Genomic DNA, 21,422 nt, shown 5'->3' on the forward strand with positions numbered 1-21,422 from the left:
CAGTCAGGCAGGTTGTGAGCAGACCCCGCCTTTTAAAGACCCAGAGTGAATTCGGTGGCCCTCGGCGCGGAGGGCCGGAGGGGGTCAGAGCCCGAGGGCGCCTTTGAGGCACCGATCTCCCGCTGGACTGGCAAGGCTTGACTTGGCACCCTGCCTCTTTGCTTAGTCCGCTTCTGCGTGGTCTGGGTTACCATCCTAGTTGCAGGCACCTAAGCACCCCGCAAGTGAGAGGGGTCCCAGGACCCCGCTTCCTACAGAATTGATCCTCGCTCCACCGCCCCCACCCCGTACCCGGGTGTCGGACCAGTCCGCCAGGGCTTGCCCCCTGTGGTTCGACGTGGGCCCCGTCGGGTGTCTGCTGGGGACCGGAGCGGGAGGGGCAGCTCCTCATCCCACCTCCAGGAAGTCAAAGTGCAGGAGGGAGGGCGGACTCGGGGAGGCGGGGCTCGGTGCCACGGAGAAGCCGAGTGGACCCGCAGCCCCCAACCCCTACCCCGCCTCAGATCCGGGATCCCAGAGCTGGACGCGGTGTCCGCGCACTCTCTCGGCCAGATGGCGGACCCCCGCGCAGATCCTGAATCAGAGTCCGAATCCGTGTTCCCGCGGGAGGTGGGGCTCTTTGCCGACTCTTACTCGGAGAAGAGCAGGTTCTCTTTCTGTGGGCACGTGCTGAGCATCACACAGAACTTCGGCTCCCGCCTTGGAGTGGCCGCGCGAGTGTGGGACGCGGTGAGGAGTGGGCGGCTCTGGACGAGGGTCCCGGGGAGGTCCAGATCCCCGACTCCCCCTCTCCCATATGGAGCCGTCCCCGCGACAGTTTTTTTTCTCTCTCCCCTTTTTTCCCCCGTAGGCTCTGAGCCTGTGCAACTATTTCGAAAGTCAAAATGTGGATTTCCGAGGCAAGAAAGTGATCGAACTGGGCGCGGGGACGGGCATCGTGGGGATCTTGGCTGCGCTGCAGGGTGCGTGAACTTCGTGGCAGGAGGGAGTGGCGGGGACTGGGTGGTGGAGGAATAGTCACTCCCTGGATTCTTGGGAGAAGGGAGTGGTTTGCAACCAGATCAGTCTCTTTTTAACACACTGTGTGTGTGTGTGTGTGTGTATGTGTGTGTGTGTGTGTATGTGTGTGTGTGTGTGCGCGCGCGCATCTTTCTGTGTGCCAGAGAAAGCACCCAGGGTAGTTGATTTGGGGGCCGGAAATAAAAATCGGGCAGGCTTTAGAGGAAGGAGTTGTTTCCACCTTTTTGCTCTTTGTGCTTTCGTGGACAATGCTGTCACTTAAAACCGCCTTTGCGGTTTTTGTCAAAATGCATATGTGGGGGGGGGACTCTGTAGGGGGAGGAATCTGCATGTATTAAACCTCAGGAGTGCTTTATAATTTTATCATGAATATATTTTAGATTTGTAAGGCTTTGACTGCTTGAGAGAAATAAGCTTGAGTTTCTGAGCGTTAGGGTGTGTTTTGTGGGAAGTGGGGTAGGAATTAGGCACCACAGACTTGGGAAAGGAAAAGGGAAGGGAAGTTTTGCCTCACTTTTGTCAAGAACCCGAAACTACAAAGGAAACATTTCCTTAATTTATTATCTAACGGACAGGCAAAACCTCACACCCAACACACTCATTTAAAACACTTATGATGTCAATGCAAATGTCTTCGTTCATGGGAATACAACTAGGTCACGTTCAGGGAGGTCTTCCCAGAGGCAGGCATTCATTCTTCTCTTCACTCAATCAGTATGTACTTGGAGTCTTCTATGTTCCAAGAATCATGCCAGGTATTGGGATACAACAGTGAGTAAGACAGATTTCCTGTTCCTGAAGAGCTTATGGTCTAGTGGGGAAGGTAGAGGAAGATGTTCCAGTACTGGAATTATGGTGATGTATGCACAGAGCCAGTGGACATGCTCTGGCTATGTCTCCCTTGACTCCCTGGGAATTCATCAAGGGAAAGCTCTGTCCAATGAGAAGGTGAACAGTGTGAACACAGCAGGCTCAGAAAGAACCAAGGGAGAGTTAAAAGCAATTTTCCACAACGGATGAGCAGACGAGAGGTGTGCAGTTATGCTAAAATGGGAGAAAAGTGTGGAATATGGATGGGAACACCTGTTTCTATATGCTCGAAGACTGGCTTCACCTCCTTTGCCCCTGATTCAGCTGCCAAGTAAGAAATCCGGGTGTCATCTTGTCCCTTGCCCTCTCCTGCTCACATCCCTGCAATCAGTCAATCCTGGGGGTCATATGTCCTTAATACTTCCCCTACTGTCTGCTCCTCTTCCTCCCATCTCTAGTTCAGGCCACTTCCCTGGGTTTTCACAAGTGTCTTCCAGCTTTCCCCTGGGAAGTTCAGCATGCCTAAATTAGATCTTGTGATCTTCCTGAACCCAGGCTTCCCCATCCCAGTTAATCAAACCATCATCTCCCCAGTGGGAAACCGAGACATCACCTTTGACATACATGCCCCTTTTTCTCACCCCCATATCCATTACTCAACTCCTACTGATTTTATGTCCTAAAAGCCTCTTGAACCTCATGTTTTTCCATCGACACTGATGGTTCCTCAGTCCATGCCTCCACCGTCACTTGCCTGGATTACTACATTTAGTCAAACTTGTCTTTCTGCTTTGAATCCTTGCCCCCACCTAGACCTCTGCCCACTCTACCCAGCAGTCAGAGTGATCTCTTCAAGAATGCAGTTGTACTTACCTTTCACCTCCATCTTTCAATGACTTCTTGTTCTTTCAAGATCAAACCAACACCTGTAGCATGGCCTCCAAGGTCCTGCCTCCCTCTCTGGACTCTTTTTGTGCCCTCCCTCCCTTCTTGTACTCTTCGTGCTACATCTTGGCCTTCTGTCTGTGCCTCAAGTCTATCATGATGTTCCCATCCTTGGAGCCTTCACACAGACTACTCTCTGTCTGCAGTGCTTGGATCACCTGGTTAATTCATACTCATCCTTCAATGCTCAGCTCAAACATCCCTTCCAAGGGAAGGCCTCTTTGATATCCCCATCTCCAGGCTAAGGTGGGCCCTCCTAGCGTATACACAACTGTGCTGACTGGTTTCATTTTAAATTTATTGTTACTAACCTCAGGTGAGTCCTTACCTGCCACCCAGCTAGTCTATTACACTTCCCTTGTCCACTTATTCGTCCACTCCTCTAAACATCTGTTGCTTACCTTTTCGCCTTCAAACCTGCCAATGCCTCCTCCCCCGTCTTCACCCTCAGCTGATGACTTTCTTGCCCCTCTCTTCTGATTGCTTCTATTTTCTCATAGAAAATGTCCACATGTTCTTATCACAACGTCTCCTCACCTGTCTATATCTTTTTTAAGGGTTGCCTTCTCCCCTGTTACCATGGATGAACACATTGTGCCCCTAGTTAAGGTCAAGCCCTCCACTTCTCACAAGACCCCGAACCTTCTCATCTGCTCAAAGACATTGTTCCAGCAAACCTCCTCCCCACTCCCAGTCCCGCTGCATTATCAGTTTTTCCTTGTCTCTGGAACATTCTATGTGTGTGTGTCTATGCATGCATACGCATCTATCTATCTATCTATCTATCTATCTATCTATCTATATGGTATATTTTCTCCTATCTCAGAAGGAAACTGTTGGTTGTCCATATTCCTTCAGTTACCACCTCATTTCTCTGTTCTGCTTACAACAAAACTCCTCAAAAGAGTTACTTGTCATTGTCTGTAGTACTTGTCTTACTATTCTTCCCTCCATCTGTTCCACACTTCCACCCCCAGTTGCAGGAGTCAAGGTTGTGAGTTTCATTTCCAACTTTATTTCCAACCAGAGTCGGCCATGAAACCACCTTACTTGACTTTGCAGCATATGACTGCCCTTCCTCCTTGAGATGCTTCCTTTTGTTTCTAGAGTACCACACCTCTGCCTTCTGCTTACCTCACTGGCACTCTTTTCCAATCTCCTTTGGTTTCTTTTTATCTTGACAAATGGAAGTTTGAGTGTCCCAGGGCTCAGGAGCAGTCCTTTGACCCCTTCTGTTTTCAGTCTACACTCACTCCTGAGCAATCCCATCACCTCATGGGTTTAAATAACCTTTTTATGCTGATGACTCTATAATTCCCTCCTTTCCATCTCCAGACTTGTTTATGGAACCTCCTGCCTACTGATATCTTCACGTGGTTGTCTGCGGGGGGCATCTCATGCTTAGTGTGTTCAGAAAGGAACCCATGATCTTCATGTCTGGTCCTGCTCCTCCTACAGCCTTCCTTCTCTGAGTACATAGCAATTCGGTCTTCTAGCCAGTCAGGTCAAACATCTTGGACCCGTCCTCAACTTCTGTCTCTCTCTCTGTAGTATTTCGTATCCAATATGTCAGCAAATCCTGTTGACTGTACCTTCAAAATCATTCAGGATCTGACCACTTCTTAGATGTTGCTACTGCCCTGGTTTAAACCACCATCACCTCTCACCTGGGTCACTGTAGCTGCCTCCTAACTCGTCTCTGGTTCTGGCCTTACCCCTCTGTGGTCCTTTCTCATCATAGCAGCTAGAGTGATCCTTTTAAAAGATATTTATTTTTAATGCTTATTTCTTTTTTGAGAGAGAGATAGCATAAGCAGGGGAGGGGCAAAGAGAGAGAGAGAGAGAGGGAGACACAATCTGAAACAGGTTCAATCTGTGCTGACAGTTCAGAGCCTGATGCAGGGCTTGAACTCATGGACCGTGAGATCATGACCTGAGCTGATGTTGGATGCTTAACCAACTGAGCCACCCGGGCACCCCCAGAGTGATCCTTTTAAAGCTGAAGTCAGTTTATGCCATTCTTCCACTTAAAATTCTCCAATAGCTTCCTGTCTCAGTAAATGCCAAATTTCTCACAGCCTCCTTACAAGGCCCTGGTGAGGATCTGGCCCATGCTTTTCTCCTCACCTACTCTGCTCCAGCCACTGGCCTTCCTGTGGACACACTTCTGGTGCAAGGTCTTTGCCCTTGCCAGTCCCTCATTTGGTACATTTTAGCCTGAGAGGTCCACATGGTTTGCTCCATCATTTCCTTCAGGTCTTTGCCCAAACATAATGTGTGTAGTGAGGCTTTTCCTAACCACTCAATTTAAAATCACACTCCCTGCCCCCTCCCATAAGCAGTTCTCCCCCTTCTCTGCTTAACGCTTCACCATAGCGCCTATTACCATTTGATGTATAGTGTCATTCCTTTTACTTGTTTCGTTCATTGTCCACTTTTTGCCACTAGACCATAATTCCCATGAGCGGAGGGATTCTTGGCTGATTGGTTCACTGCTGTATTCTCAGCACCTGGCATATAGGCACCTAACAAATAATAACGAAGAAAGGAATCCTTAGTACTTCCTGTTCTGTAACAGTCATCATGATCATGATTAGTTTTGCAGTACCTAGTGTAACATAAAACTCAAAAACTCTGAAATAAAGCCCAAGGAAGGCTGAGGTTTTATCTTGCTCACCTCTATACTGCCAGAACTTAGTAGGTGCTCGATACCTGTATTTCTTGCATGAATGAAGCTTTCTGAAGTGCTAATCTGATTATCTTCACTCTCTGCCTCTACCTATAAAACCCACCACCCTCGGGATCAAGCCTGAGTCTCTTCAGCATGTCGTCATTATTCTCTTGTCTTGACACTTTTCTCCTCCCTTCCACATGCCCTAAGATTCAGCCTTCCTTGAATATGCATGCCTCTCACCACCAGGCCTTTGTACTTTCTGTTCTCTGCTTGGAAGGCTCCACCTGACTAACTAACTCCTACTTGTTCTTTAAGGCTTGCTGAGGTCATGTCTTCTGGGAAGTTTTCCCGACCCATGAAGTTTGGTTTCGGTCAGTAGAGGCTGGGTGCGCAGCCCATGTCCAGCTTGGTCCTGCCCAGTCTTCTGCTGACAGCTGATTGTTGTGTGTTGGGCAGAGAGGTTGAAGATTAGCTCAGAGGGAACGCTGATGTTATAGAATGTAATGAGAACGGCAGTGGGTGAGATGGAGGTGAGGGTAACTAAAAGCCAAAATGTTCACTTTGGGCTGTCAAGACACTGTCCTCTAGGCCCTGAGGTCTCTGGATCTTCTGGGCAGGAGCCAAGACCCCTCGACTGGTCCCTCTGACTTGCATTTCTCCTCCTTCCTCTCTCTCAGGGGGGGATGTTACCATCACTGACCTGCCCCTGGCCCTAGAGCAGATCCGGGGCAACGTCCAGGCCAATGTGCCGGCTGGAGGCCGGGCCCAGGTCCGCGCCTTGTCCTGGGGGATTGACCAGCATGTCTTCCCCGGAGACTATGACCTGGTGCTGGGGGCCGATATCGTGTACCTGGAGCCCACCTTCCCGCTGCTGCTGGGCACCCTTCAGCACCTATGCGGGCCCCATGGCACCATCTATCTGGCCTCCAAGATGAGAGAGGAGCACGGGACAGAGAGCTTCTTTCAGCATCTCCTCCCCCAGCATTTCCAACTGGAGCTGGCCCAGCGGGATGAGGATGAAAATGTCAACATCTATAGGGCCAGGCACAGGGAACCAAGACCTGCTTGACATCACCCTTCTGTTCCTCTGAACCCCTTGTCCTAAGAAAGAAACTGCCATATCTCCAAAGCCATAAACACAAGGAAGAAAAGTATGGGTTTCCCTCGCCTCTCTCTTTCCTCCTTTTTTGTCCCCCCCCCCCCCGCCCCGATGCTCTTAGGCAAGCGCAGGAAGGTGCCTGCTTGCTAGGAGTCTCAGAGCCCTAACAGCACTGGGTTAGAGCACAAAGGAAGTCCCCAGCTCTTGTTCTCAGAGGAGGAAGATAGGAGGGTGTCCAGGATTTCTAGGGGCAGGGGAGGCAAATGGGAGGTGAGAGCAGTGGCTGCAGAGAGACTGTCACTGAACCTTTCTGGTCCTGCTCCAGGAGGATGGATTCCAGATTCTTTTTTTTTTTCTTTTTTTTTTTTTTTTTTTTTTTTTTAATTTTTTTTTCCAACGTTTATTTATTTTTGGGACAGAGAGAGACAGAGCATGAACGGGGGAGGGGCAGAGAGAGAGGGAGACACAGAATCGGAAACAGGCTCCAGGCTCTGAGCCATCAGCCCAGAGCCTGACGCGGGGCTCGAACTCACGGACCGCGAGATCGTGACCTGGCTGAAGTCGGACGCTTAACCGACTGCGCCACCCAGGCGCCCCTGGATTCCAGATTCTAATGGAATTTCTTTTAAAGGGAAAGAAGATCATTTCTGCATCCAAAGAACTCTGGCTTTTGCTGGGGTGGGGGTGGGGGCTAGGAAGGAAGAAGCCTCAGACCAGCCACTTCTTGCTTCTAGAGTCTGGTGGGACCATGGCCCTAACTGGGTCAAGTCCTCCCTGCCCTGAAGCCAGGGATAGGCAGCAAAGTTGTCCTTTGGACTCTAGCTTCTTTCATCTATTTTCGAGCTAGAGCCCTGACCACTAAGTACTAGGTTCTTCTCAACTTTGATTTTTCTTTAGGTTTCCAAGTGCTGTCGGTCCTTCCTTCCCAGCATGTTTTGTCTTCACCTGTATTCTCTCCCTGCTGCGGTATTCTCTCCCTCTGCTTGGGGCTCTCTTTACATGCTCCTTGGGCCACATAACACCTCCTCCGGCCTCCTGGCCTTCATTCTCTCCCCTTCAAGCCATTTATCAAACTCTTGTGATCTTCCAAAATCAGCTGTGACTGGCTTCTGCTGCCTACAGCAAGAATAAGCGCCTTGGCTTGGTGCTCAGTCTATCCTGTGTGACCCAAACCACCCTTCCATTGCATTTTCAACTGGTTTCCAACGTGTACTGCAACCCCTGGGCAAATTACAGATGTCTACTCTGTTCCCTAAATCCACACCCAAACTCCCTGCTTTCTTCATTCTTTTTGATGATTCCCTGCTTGGAAGGGCTATTTCTACCTGTCAAAATCTTTATTACTCTTAGCCTCTTTCCTGAAAAAAGATTTTACTGAGCCTCTTGTTTGGATGTGATTTCTTTCTCTCTAGAGACCCTGTCACTGTTCCTCTTATGGGTATGTCTTGGGTGGTCATTGGTACCGGTTCCCTATTTTCTCGCCATTAGATTACCTTGGAGGGTAGGGCTGGGGTTTACTCCTCTCTAATTCCGTGAAGCGTAGCACACCTCGCGGCATATGGTAGATGTTCAACAACTATTTTGCTCATTCAACAAGCATTCACAGGGTTTGTTGAAGGCACTCCACCCCTACCTCCTCCCTAGGCCACCTTGGCCAAATTTCTGAACCCACCCGCCTACCTTGCAGTTTGTCGTGTCTTAAATATATAATGACTGTGAAAGATGAATGGAAATAAAGAAGCATAAAGTGTTGCCACATGTCTTGGATTGTTATTTTGCGACGACTTTGTCTCACGGTTTGCGTTATTTTCACCGAGGGCGGGGGGCGGGGGGGGCGCGGTAATTTCCTCGTGAAATGCAGTTGCGGAAAGTGAAGCCGAGTTGACGAGCGTGCCCACCCCCGGTCAGCAGGTGGCGCTGCCCTCGCTTGTCGCGTTGAGGTGGAGAAGTTTGGTCCCGCCGCCACGCCGTAGGCCTGTGGCCTCCCCGCTGCGCCGGCCGCCGGAAGTGTGCTCGGGGGCCAGAGCGATGTCGCTGCTGCGGTCGTTGCGCCTCTGCCTGGTCGCGCGGGCCGGGACCTGCCCGGTGAGGGGTCTTGGCCTCGGCACCGTCCCGCTCTCCTTGCACATCTCCCGTGCGCTTGGAACGCACCCTTCCCTTCCTCTGTCCCCCCGTTCGACTCCGTCCCATCCTTCCTCCGACCTCAGTGTTTCTTCGCGGTCCAGTCCCCGGTTGGCTGCCTTTCCCCACCCCCCCGAGCCCCAGTCTCTCCTAAGGTGGCGTCCCTGCTGACGTGCTTTCGGCCTCCCGGAGCTGCTGGCTGCTTCCTGCTTCAAATACCTTTCTTCTCACCCCTGCAGGCGGGGCCCCTTCAGCTTCAGTCGTCTCAGCCCAGGCACACATTTCACACTGGGCCCAGGTTGGCTTCCTCGGCCTCCAGCAAGGAACTTCTCCTGAAGCTGCGACGAAAAACAGGCTACTCTTTTGTGAACTGCAAGAAAGCTCTGGAGGCTTGTAGCGGGGATCTCAAACAGGTGTGGGGGAGGGGGACGAGGGGAGCGGGGAGGGGTAGTAGGGCCTGACCTCAGTGTCTCAGAGAGGTGCTTCCAGGGAGCAGTAAATCAGACCTGCTGCCCAGTGACCCGTAACGGCACAGCTCTAGATAGGATTCTGGCTTAAAATGACAACCTCACCCTTTTACTGTGTTTTGGCCCTAGAAGCAATGAGCTCAGGATCCCACGGTTAACAATCCGTATTCCAAGCACGACTGCTGTGCTGTTTCCTGCTGCTTGGAGCCGACAGGGCTTGTGTGGGCTTTGGGAGTCAGACCCACCAGGACTTAAACCGTGATCTTGGACACCTTACTTAGTCTTTCAGAGTTGCATTGTTCTTGTCTGTATAATAAAAATGCTATTGTCTGCTCCATAGGGTTGTTGTGAAGATTAAATTTATCCAGAGCACCAGGCGCTGGTGCTGGTATTTGGCAGTCGGTAGGCTGCCAGTAAATGAAAGACTACTTTAGTTTCCGTTATAGGATTGAAGAGAAGCAGAAAGAATCAGGGAACCTGAACGTACTGTAGAGCCCCTTTCAGTTCTAAATTCTGTGACTCCGTCATCTGCCCTGTTTTCAATTTATAGGCAGAGAGCTGGCTCCACAAGCAGGCCCAGAAGGAAGGCTGGAGCAGAGCTGCCAAACTCCACGGCAGAAAAACTAAAGAAGGTCTGATTGGGCTACTTCAGGAAGGAAACACAACTGTATTAGTAGAGGTGAGTTGTCCGAATTCCAGAGACCAGGAGCACTTACCTCTTGGGTGTGAAGCTTTGTGGTAGATACTTTGCATTCTTTTTTTATTATTTTATATTGTTTTGTTTTTCTAATTTACATCCAAGTTAGTTAGCATACAGTGCAACAGTGATTTCAGGAGTAGATTCCTTAATGCCCCTTGCCCACATAGCCCATCCGCCCTCCCATGACCCCTCTAGTAACCCTCTGTTCTCCATATTTAAGAGTCTCTTATGTTTTGTCCCCCTCCCTGTTTTTGTATTATTTTTGCTTCCCTTCCCTTGTGTTCATCTGTTCTGTGTCTTAAAGTCCTCATATGAGTGAAGTCATATGATATTTGTCTTCCTCTGAGTGGCTAATTTCGCTTAGCATAATACCCTCTAGTTCCATCCACGTACTTGCAGATGGCAAGATTTTGTTCTTTTTGATTACCGAGTAATACTTTCTTGTATGTATATATATATATATACCACATCTTCTTTATCCATTCATCCATCGATGGACATTTGGGCTCTTTCCATAATTTGGTTACTGTCGATAGTGCTGCTATAAACTTGGGGGTGCATGTGTCCCTTCGAAACAGCATACCTGTATCCCTCGGATAAATAGTAGTGCAATTGCTGGGTCGTAGAGTAGTTCTAGTTTTAGTTTTTTGAGGAACCTCCATGCTGTTTTCCAGAGTGGCTGTACTAGCTTGCATTCCCACCAGCAATGCAAAAGAGATCCTCTTTCTCCGCATCCTCACCAACATGTGTTGTTGTCTGAATTTTTAATGTCAGCTATTCTGACAGGTGTGAGATGGTATCTCAGTGTGGTTTTGATTTGTATTTCCCTGATGATGAGTGATGATGTTGAGCATTTTTTCGTGTGTCGGTTGGCCATCTGGATGTCTTCTTTGGAGAAGTGCCTATTCATGTCTTTTGCCCATTTCTTCACTGGATTATTTGTTTTTAGGTGTTGAGTTTGATAAGTTCTTTATAGATTTTGGATACTAACCCTTTATCTGATATGTTGTTTGCAAATATCTTCTTCCATTCTGCCAGTTGCCTTTTAGTTTTGCTGATTGTTTCCTTTGCTGTGCAGAAGCCTTTTATTTCGATGATGTCCCAGAAGTTCATTTTTGCTTTTGTTTCCCTTGCCTCTGGAGATGTGTTGAGTAAAAAGATGCTGCGGCCAAGATCAAAGAGATTTTTGCCTGCTTTCTCCTTGAGGGTTTTGATGGCTTCCTGTTTTACCTTTAGGTCTTTCATCCATTTTGAGTTTATTTTTGTGTATGGTGTAAGAAAGTGGTCTAGGTTCATTTTTCTGCAGGTTGCTGTCCAGTTTTCCCAGCACCATTTGCTGAAGAGACTTTCTTTATTTCATTGGATATTCTTTCCTGTTTTTTCAAAGATTAGCTTGCCATATGATTATGGGTCCATTTCTGGGTTCTCTATTCTGTTCCATTGATCTGAGTGTCTGATTTTGTGCCGGTACCATACTGTATTGATGATTACAGCTTTGTAATACAGCTTGAAGTCCAGATACTTTGCATTCTTAAAGAAGAGATCTAAAAGGTTGCTGGAATTAAACTGTTGTGGGGCACCTGCGTGGCTCAGTCGGTTAAGCATCTGACTCGATTTCAACTCAGGTCATGATCTCAATGATCTTGTGGGTTCAAGCCCCAAGTCGGGCTCCACACTGACGGAGCAGAGCCTGCTTGAGATTTTCTCTCTCTCTTTCACTGCCCCTCCCCCACATGCATCTGTGTGCTCTCTCTCTCTTTCTCTCTCTCTCTCAAATAAGTAACCTTAAAAGGAAAATAAACTGGTGAGACCACAGTTACTGTGAATTCACATAAGTGTAGAAATGCACAGGTGTGTTGACAATTAAAGGCCCAGCAGTCAAGAATATTATAGATATCTCCCAGTTTTCAAAAGCTTGTGTTACACACCCTGCTTTTACAAAAGACCTGTATTTGTACCTGTTTTTGTTTTTTGTTAACCAAAGGAAATCTAAAGAGTACTTTCACTTTTATGAAAAAGGGCAAAAAGTGAGAATAGCATTCAGTGTTGGATTTGCACTGAGCCATTAAAGAGGCAGGGGATACTGTAGCAGTGAGAGTTGCCCCGCCAAACTTCTTCCCCCATGAACTATACTCAGCTTCCAGCCACCACAGCTTTGATCTTTGTGAGCATCTGTGCTTTATGTGCATTTATTTTGTGCATCCATTTCCATATAAATGAATGGTAATTGATTTTTCCGCTTTGTGCCATTTTACCTTACGAAAGGTTTTATAGGAACACTACTTTTGGATAGTGGGGCAAACCTGTGCTTCTGAATGTGAGTCTCCTGTAGCCTTATACCTTTTCATGGATTGTTTCCTGGAACAGATTTTAAAGCCAGGAATTTATATTAATTAGTTGATGGATAGCAAGTAGCTGGGTTTTTTTTGTTTGTTTTTAATGTTCATTTATTTTTGAGAGAGAGAGCATGTGGAGGAGGGGAAGAGAGAGAGGGAGACAGAGGATCAGAAGCAGGCTGTGTACTGACAACAGAAAGCCCGATGTGGGGCTCATACTCACGAGCTATGAGATCATGACCTGAACCAAAGTTGGACACTTAACTGACTGAGCCAACCAGGCGGCCCAAGTAGCTGTTTTAGAGGAGGTTTAGGGGCCTTAATTGGCGAAGAATCAGATGGGGATTAGTATAGAGCGAGAAAAGGAGATAAGCACACTGACAGCCAAAGTGGTTTGGTGTTGGAGGAGGCTGGAGAATGAGGTGATGAAGGCCTACAGCCACAGGCAAGTAGTGAACTCGTAATGAATCCTTTGGGGACACCATGGAACCATCTTTTGAATGTGTGGGTCATTGCTAATTCACTGGCAGAGCAGGAACCGCTTCATTCAGTTTCTGACTTCAAGCTAGGAGAGGAACTGCAGCTTTAAAATTCTGGGGTCATTAAATGTCCATCGACTGATGAATGGATAAAGAAGATGTGTGTGTGTGTGTGTGTGTGTGTGTGTGTGTGTGTGTGCGTGCATACGTACACAAAATGGAATATTACTCGACAATGAAAAAGAATGAAATCTTGCCATTTGCAAGATGGAAATGGAACTGGATGGAACTGGAGGGTATTATGCTGGGTGAAATAAGTCAGAGAAAAAAAATTAAATTCTGGGGTGATTTATTTCTGTCTTGTTGAGCCTGCAGCTTGTTCTGCAGTACCTTGGTTTACTCTGCAATCTTAAGGCACTTTGGGAAACCATCAGTGAACAGCTTACACAGCCATATAACTTTGTTCCCACAGGTAAACTGTGAGACAGATTTTGTTTCCAGAAATATAAAATTTCAGCAGTTGGTCCAGCAAGTAGCCCTGGGCACCCTGTTGCATTGTCAGAACCTAAAGGATCAGCTCTCCACATACAGTAAAGTGAGTTGTGGGGACTGTCAACATGCTGGGTTTGCACACACACCCCTTCGGGTCTTTGCTGTTCTCTTTTTTCAGACGTTCTCATGGGTCCCTTCCTTGCTTCCTGTCCCTGCTTAAATGTTCTCTCTTTGGAGAGGAGTATCGTTCCTCCTGTTGCTCTATTCCCTTATTTTGCTTCATTTAAAATTTTTTGTTACATATTTACATACTGTGTTTTTATTTATTTATATATTGCCTTTCCCAACAGAATGTGAGAACTTGTCTTTTCACTACTGTGTGTGTCTGGTGAAAGAGGAGTGGGCCCAGCATTTGGTTCGGGCTCATTAAATCTGTGTTGAATGAATGAATGCCAGTGGGGCAGAGTCTGTCAAGTCAGGGGAAGCTTTGTATTCCGAAAACACAAAATTGGTTCTGGTAACTTAAATAATGAAGACTGTTTAAATAAATAACTATACTTACAATTGGCCTAGAGAGGATTTCTAAATACAGGTATTGGAGAAGGCACAATTTAGGAGAATAGGCATATTCTTGTCCAAAGAGGATCAGGATGGAATTATATCAGTCTACCTTTGGTTCATCCTTACTATTAAGGCAAAAACAAACCAACTGCTCAAAATAGTTTTTTATGTTTAGTACTACCTTTTTCCTCCTATTTATCCTTCTCTTGAGAGCTCATAGTAACTGTTAATTGTTACTGGCATTAAATAGTCATTATATGGAAAACCATGTGGTGATTATTGAGTATTGAGTAGATGAGCCACTTGAGCTACAAGTTCTAATTTTTTTTTAAGTGTATTTATTTTTGAGAGGGAGAGAGAGTGTGCACAGGGAAGGGGCAGGGAGAGAGGGACAGAGAGAACCTGAAGCTCACGAACCATGAGATCATGACCTGAGCTGAAACCAAGAGTTGGATGCTTAACTGATTGAGCAACCCAGGTGCCCCCCCCCCCCCGCCCTTTGAATGTTTATTTTTGAGAATGAGAGCGTGAACAGAGGAAGGTGCAGAGAGAGAGGGGAACAGAGGATCCGAAGTGGGCTCTGAGCTGACAGCAGAGAACCTGATGCAGGGCTCAAACTCAAGAACCATGAGATCATGACCAGAGCCAAAGTGGGATGCTCAACTGATTGAGCTACCCAGACAACCCATTTTTAACTTTAGTTTTGAAAAACATTCGGACTTACAGAAAAGTTGCCAGTGTTTTATAATAAGCTACTTGTATTTTTATGTAGATTCACCATTTATTAACATTTTGACTCATTTGCTTTATCACTTTTTTTTTCAAGCTTATTTATTTGAGTGAGAGAGAGTGCACGCACAAGGGAGGAGCAGAGAGAGAGGAGAGAGAGAATCTCAAGCAGACTCCACGCTGTCAGAGCAGAATCATAAATCATGAGATCATGACCTGAGCCAAAATCAAGAGTCAGACACTCAACCAACTGAGCCACCCAGGCACCCTGCTTTATTACTCTTTATATACATATTATTATTATTATGACTATTTTATTTGATTTTATTTTTAAGATTTTATTTTTAAATAATCTCTACAGTGAATGTGGGGCTCAAACTCACAACCCCAAGATTAAGAGTCATATGCTCAACTGACTGAGCCAGCCAGGAGTCCCATCAATATTTTAAAACTTTTTGCAAGTATGTTGCAGACATCAAGACCCTTTTCCCCTTGAACACATTGTCTCCTGAAAATGACATTCGTCTATGTAACCACAATTAGTAATCACATTTAGGAATTTAAACATTGATACAGTATTTTTATTTACATAATATATGATAACATTCATATTTTGCCAGCTAGCAATTTTTTTTCTGTTCCAGGACAGTGCGGTACAGTTGGAATTAAATGTATTGCAATTAGTTGTATGTCTGTTTAGTCTCCTTTCTTTGTTCCTCAGCCTTTCTTTGTCTTTCATTACATTGACCTTTTTTTCTTAAAAGATTCTATTTTTAAATAATCTCCACATCCACGGTGGGTCTTGAACTTACAACCCCAAGATCAAGAGTTAACATGCTCTTCTGACTGAGCCAGCCAGGTGCCCCCATTGACATTTTTGAAGGGTTTAGGACAGTACTGCAGAATAATCTTCAGTTTGGGTTTGTCTGGTGTTTCTTCATAGAGTATAGATTTTTAGCATGAATATTAAATGCTTATTTATTTTTGAGAGAGAGAGAGACACAGAACGTGAGTGGGAAAGGGGCAGAGAGAGAGGGAGACACAGAATCCGAAGCAGGCTTCAGGCTCTGAGCTGTCAGCACAGAGCCCGATGCGGGGCTTGAACTCACAAACTCTGAGATCACAACCTGAGCCCAAGTTGGACACTTAACTGACTGAGCCACCCAGGTGCCCCTTGGCATGAATATTTAATAAGTTATCCTGAATTTTTCTCAGAATATCATATCAGAAAGCATGTAATGACTGTTGGTCCCATTATTGATGTTAATTTTGATCTCTTCTTGGTTAGGGTGTAAAGTTATTCTGTCCCTCTTTGTAATTAACAAGTAATCTGTGTGGGAGATTCTTTGAGACTATGTAAATGTCCAGTTCCCCAAAAAACTTACCTGAAAGTATTAGCATCCACTGACTCTTGTCAGGGTCAGTTATTTAATTTATTAAAAAAAAATTTTTTTTTAATGTTTTTATTTTATCTTTTTTTGAGAGAGAGTGTGAATGGGGGAGGGGCAGAGAGAGAGGGAGACACAGAATCGGAAGCAGGCTCCAGGCTCCAAGCTGTCAGCACAGAGCCTGACGTGGGGCTCAAACCCACGAACCGTGAGATCATGACCTGAGCAGAAGTCGGACATTTAACTGACTGAGCCGCCCATGCGCCCCATGTCAGGGTCATTTATTACTATGATAGTTGCATAATGGTTATATTTTTAACTCTTACAGCTTCTTTTACATGTATTAGTTTTATCAGTTGGCATTCTACTGTAAGAACGACTTCTCCCTGTGTTTAGTGATTTACTTAGTACTAGCATCAATGCATGGATTATTTTATACAATATGTCGTAATTCATTATATGATCCATTATTTAGTTTGATGCTCAAATTATCCCTGGATTTGGCCAGTGCAAGCTGGCTGTACTGACCGTTTGAATATGTGCTCATTATTTTCTGAATATTTCCTTACTTTGTGGCATAACAAGATACTTTGGGCCTATGTCATACTTTCCTTGCCCCACCCGTGGAATTGGCCACTTCTCCAAGGAGTCCTGATCCTTTTTAATGGGGGAATAGTTTTTAGAAACCAAGATCTGGTCATTACATATGCTTATTTCGACTGAGATGTCATTGCTGCTATGTTCTTTCAGCAGACAGATCCAGGGAGAGAGAGAGAGTGTGTGTGTGTGTCTGTGTGTGTCCGTGTGTATCCTAATCCTGCATCACAGGGTTCTTCCTTTCCTTCCCCCATTCTATATTTGTATCTTTCTTCTCTCACAGTTAGTACACTTGGCTCTTAGCAACTTCAGTATGTTTACTTGTTTACCCATTGGTATAATACACACTAAATTGCTTTAGAGTTTCTATACCTGACCACTGCAAATAACAAACCTATTAAGGAGTTCAAGATTTCTTTGATCTTCTTTTTTTTGTCTTTACACTTATGTGGTCAAAGGACTATTCTGAAAGTTACTTGGATTAGTTTTTTTTCCCCTTTCTGTGAAGTTACGTTATTTGTTTGAAATATAGTTAGTCTTAGGTTTCTGTTTAGTCAGTTTCGGTTTTACCTCAGAATTCTCTTTAATCTAATTTTGTTTTCAAATATGTAAAACATTCACAAGATTCTGAAAGTTAAAACTGTAATGCACACACACAGATCTCTCGCTACTTCTCTCCTTTGTACCATATTCTTGTCCGCTCCTGTAGATAACCAGTTTCATTGGTTTTTGGTTTTCCTTTACCTTTTTTTGCAAAACTCAGCATATTTATATAAATACTACTTTCTTATACAAATGGTGGTATACTGTACATGTGCTCTTTTAAATTGCTTTTTTCACTTAATACTGTATCCTGGAAATAATCCATAGCAGCCTTTGCAGATCTTTCTTTCCTTTTTCCTTTCTCCCAGCAGCATGGTTTTCCACCATGTGGCCGTGCCGTGGTTTATTCAACCAGTCTTTGAGCTTTAACGTTTTATGATTGTTTGAAAATACTGTTCTTGGGGCGCCTCGGTTAAGCGTCCGACTTCAGCCAGGTCACGATCTCGCGGTCCGTGAGTTCGAGCCCCGCGTCGGGCTCTGGGCTGATGGCTCAGAGCCTGGAGCCTGTTTCCGATTCTGTGTCTCCCTCTCTCTCTGCCCCTCCCCCGTTCATGCTCTGTCTCTCTCTGTCCCAAAAATAAATAAAAACATTGAAAAAAAATTAAAAAAAAAAAAAAAGAAAATACTGTTCTTGGTATCTAGGAAATTACAATTTAAAAAGTTAGGCCAGAGGATGGGATTGGGATGGAATTGGGGTGGTGCAGTGATAGAATAAAATATTTATAAAAATGGAACTGTTACATCTTTGGCTTATTGAAAACATTCATTTGTACGTAGTTGTCTTAAATCATTTTTTGAGAAATATGCTATTTTTGCCTAGACTCTTGATCATTTAAATAGGACAGAACTGATTCATTCATTTTCTTTATGCGCTAAGGGCTTCTTGAATTCCTCCGAGCTCTCTGAACTTCCCGCTGGGCCTGAGACAGAAGGCTCTCTCAAGGATCAGCTAGCCTTAGCAATTGGTAAGTATTTGTAAGCATTGTGGAAGCTGGAAGTTGAGAACTGGAGCTCATGGTATCTTCGGTATTCTCCACACCCAGATCAAGAATCACAAACTCATGTGCCTACATGGGTCAGATACTATGAATGTGGGAAGTGGGTCGTGTTGTGTGGTAGATATTAGTGAGCTGTAGGCTCCCTGAAAAGCTCATGCTCTGCTGAACGAGACCATTACCAAGCTCCAGCCATTTGTTACCTCGGGGTCCCAGTGTGGTCAGAATTTTTAAATTCCTTTAAAAGAATTTAGCTTTGTATGCAAAAATTTTAGTTTTTTGGCTATTTGCTGCTAATCACAATCATTTTCGGCACTGCAGGCCTCACTTTACTGACCAAACTAATAAGCATGTCTTCAGGCAGGGATGGCCTTTGGCACCTTCCAGTTGACTACTTCTCTCTCTACACTGTGGGAGAAACAGTACATCAGAAGTCATCTCACCTTCTTTATGGAGGGATCCAGGAATATTTTGGGGTGTCGTGTGTAGGAATTTCATCTCTTTTTTAGAACAATCTGATCCTGAATTTGTGAAGGTACGTTCTCTCAGAACCCACTGGCTGCAGGCACCACATCTGGGTCATTGTGCCAGAACGGGTGGGGATTTTGCTTTCTTTCTACATGTCCTTGATGGAAGCAGGGAAGTAGGGATGGGGTTGAGCTTGCTGGGAATTTACTACTCATCCGACGTTTCCAGTCAAGGCATCAATTCTGTTTTTATCAGGTTATCTTGAAGTATGTATAATTCAGTGAGTCATAGATGAGAAACCAGGCAGACAGCTGTGAATGAGACTTATTAAGAAATTCTGGAAGAACTGGGTGTTTCAGCCATGTCAATTTCTGAGAATTAACTGTTGTTTGGCTGCTTTGAGTAGTTTTTTTTTTTTTTTTTTTTAATGTTTATTTTTGAGAGAGAGCATGAGCAGGGCTGGGACAGAGAGAGGGAGACACAGAATCTGAAGCAGGCTCCAGGCTCTGAGCTGTCAGCACAGATGTGGGGCTCGAACTCACAACCATGAGATCATGACCTGAGCCGAAGTTGGACACTTAACCAACTGAGCCACCCAGGCGCTCTGAGATGCTTTGAGTAGTTTTAAGTAGTTTTAAGATTGATTTCTGGATACTCCCCCCTTGAAGACTCTTAGATAGAACTATGGCTAATGCAGGGATATATACCCAAATCCCTTTTGGGGTCTTCTGCTCCTTCCTACCTTTTAGCTTATTTGAATTTCTGTTAGAGACAGGGAAAACTGGAATCATGTTTGTTTGTTTTTTTTTGTTTGTTAATAAGTTTTTTAAAAGTTCTTTTTTTATTTTGAGAGAGATGGGGGTGGGGGAGGGGCAGAAAGAGAGAGAGGGAGAAAGAGAATCCCAAGCAGGCTCCATGCTGCCAGCGCAGAGCCTGACGTGGGGCTCAAACTCACGAACTGTGAAACCATGACCTGAGCTGAAACCAGGAGTTGGATGCTTAACCAACTGAACAATCTGGATGCCCCGTTTTTGGTTCTTAAAAACAACTCTGAAAATGTTGCCTTTTTGTTTCTGATAGGAGGAAGTTGAAACTATCTGATGACTTGGGGTTTTGGATTTTCTGGGGCTTTTAGAGTTGTGGACTTTTTCCTGATACAGTGGACGATGACGAAGAGTTGTCTGTGTCAGTTAACGGTGATTTTCAGAAGGGATGGTAATTTGGGGAGGAAGAAAACTCTTACTTGCTTTGGACTGAGATGTGAGTTTTACTTCCAGCTCGCCGTGTGACCTTGGGCGGGTAGCTTGAGGTCTCTAAGCCTAAGTTTAAGGTAGTAACAATAGCCCGCATTTGAGTGTCACTGCGTGCTAGATACTGTAGTTATGTGCTTTTACATATGTTACTTTGTGTATTTCTCCTAAGAACCTTGCTTTCCGGTTATCTTAAGCAGTGTCCTCTCCATCTTACAGAGGAGGAAACCAAGGCTTGATAAATTAGTAAATGGGGTTATGTCCTTAAGTGGGTTGCCTAAGGTCATATAGCCGGTAAGAGGCAGAACTGTGTGACACCCTAGCCTGTGTTTTTAAATCCCATGGTGGCACATAGTTGGTGCTCCATAAAGGTGTTCTCTATTTCTCCCACCCCCACCCACCTACACACCTTTTCCTCTTTCAACTGCAGATGGTATCTTTCCATCTTCAAGCATTTCCACAGTATGCGTGCAGAGGACTGTCTTCCAGACTTGACCATCTCTATGCATATTTTGGTACGACCACAGTCATTATCTCCTGGAAGTGTGTTATCTGCTTTTGCTTTCTTATAGGGAAACTGGGAGAAAACATGACCCTTAAACGAGCTGCATGGGTGAAGGTGCCAGCTGGGTTCTATGTTGGCTCTTATGTCCACGGAGCAATGCACAGCCCCTCGCCCCACAACCTGGTGCTGGGGAAGTACGGGGCCCTGGTCATCTGCGAGACATCTGAGCGGAGAGCAAACCTCGAAGACCTTGGCCGCCGCCTCGGGCAGCATGTGGTGGGCATGGCCCCTCTCTCTGTCGGCTCTTTGGATGATGAGCCTGGGGGAGAGGCGGAAACCAAGATGTTGTCTCAGCCATACTTGCTGGATCCCTCCATCACATTGGGACAGTACGTGCAGCCTCAAGGGGTGTCTGTAGTAGACTTTGTGCGGTTTGAATGTGGGGAAGGTGAAGAGGCAGCAGAAGCTGAATAGGTTCCAGAGACTTGGCCCGGGAGGAAATGCTTATTCTTAGCTCCGGACATCGGTCTGAAGAGAAGTTATTTCCTGAGCGTCTTCAAACCCAGAATTTGTTTTTCATTTGCATTTATAATGAAGCGATATACTCAAAGGGTAAAGTTATTAAATAAAATTACATAATAATGAGAGCAGAATCTTTTCCTTGTTTGCATAATGCTGACTTTAGCTTTTCTGTCCTTACTTGTGGGAAGTTGTAGAAAACAACAGGTGGGCTTTATTGAGGTGACCGACAGTGTCTGCGGGGACAGGCAGGTGTAGTCATGCTGCTGCTTCCCCCAGCGTTATCCCTAAAATGTCTGACTCCGTTTATCTTACTGCTTCTGTGACCTGGGACTCTTGTTCTGCTTTAGACTGTGCTTCTATCCTGGAACTTCCCCAGTTACATTACTTCTGCCACATGGATTCCTGGGGAATTGTTGACTCAAACTTGTAGTTGTCTGGAAAATGTGGTTCATTTTGTTGATGTCTGTAGCGTGCTTTGAAGGCTCTCTGCAGTGGTATACATGCTGGGCTGGCCTCATTACTAAAATCAGTACCACATGGCTCTATTTGTCTTTTGGATAATGGGAGTGTAGATGGGTGGGGACGGAGGTTTCCTGGACAGCTGGAAGGTGGATTTTGGCATTCTTGTGCCAGAAACAGGACGTACAGTGGTCCAGTTATC

General features: G+C 45.6%; 2 protein-coding genes across 2 annotated transcripts; both read left to right on the forward strand.

Annotated features, from left to right (window-relative positions):
* The first annotated feature begins 471 nt into the window (after positions 1-471).
* EEF1AKMT3 (EEF1A lysine methyltransferase 3) lies at positions 472-6,882 on the forward strand. Its single transcript, XM_047066197.1, has 3 exons — positions 472-729; positions 851-962; positions 6,127-6,882. The coding sequence occupies exons 1-3, from the start codon at positions 553-555 to the stop codon at positions 6,516-6,518; spliced, it is 681 nt and encodes a 226-aa protein (XP_046922153.1). The 5' UTR covers positions 472-552; the 3' UTR covers positions 6,519-6,882.
* A 1,673-nt stretch (positions 6,883-8,555) lies between these two features.
* Positions 8,556-20,884, forward strand: TSFM (Ts translation elongation factor, mitochondrial). Its single transcript, XM_047066499.1, has 6 exons — positions 8,556-8,633; positions 8,909-9,082; positions 9,687-9,815; positions 13,124-13,246; positions 17,899-17,986; positions 20,307-20,884. Exons 1-6 carry the CDS (start codon positions 8,577-8,579, stop codon positions 20,711-20,713), a joined length of 978 nt encoding a protein of 325 aa, XP_046922455.1. The 5' UTR covers positions 8,556-8,576; the 3' UTR covers positions 20,714-20,884.
* The last annotated feature ends 538 nt before the right edge of the window (positions 20,885-21,422 follow it).

This window comes from Lynx rufus, unplaced genomic scaffold (assembly GCF_022079265.1).
Source record: "Lynx rufus isolate CCGP_SWC_20201006 ecotype Redwood Valley unplaced genomic scaffold, mLynRuf1.p SCAF_7, whole genome shotgun sequence".
In the NCBI taxonomy this organism is placed as follows: Eukaryota; Metazoa; Chordata; class Mammalia; order Carnivora; family Felidae; genus Lynx; species Lynx rufus.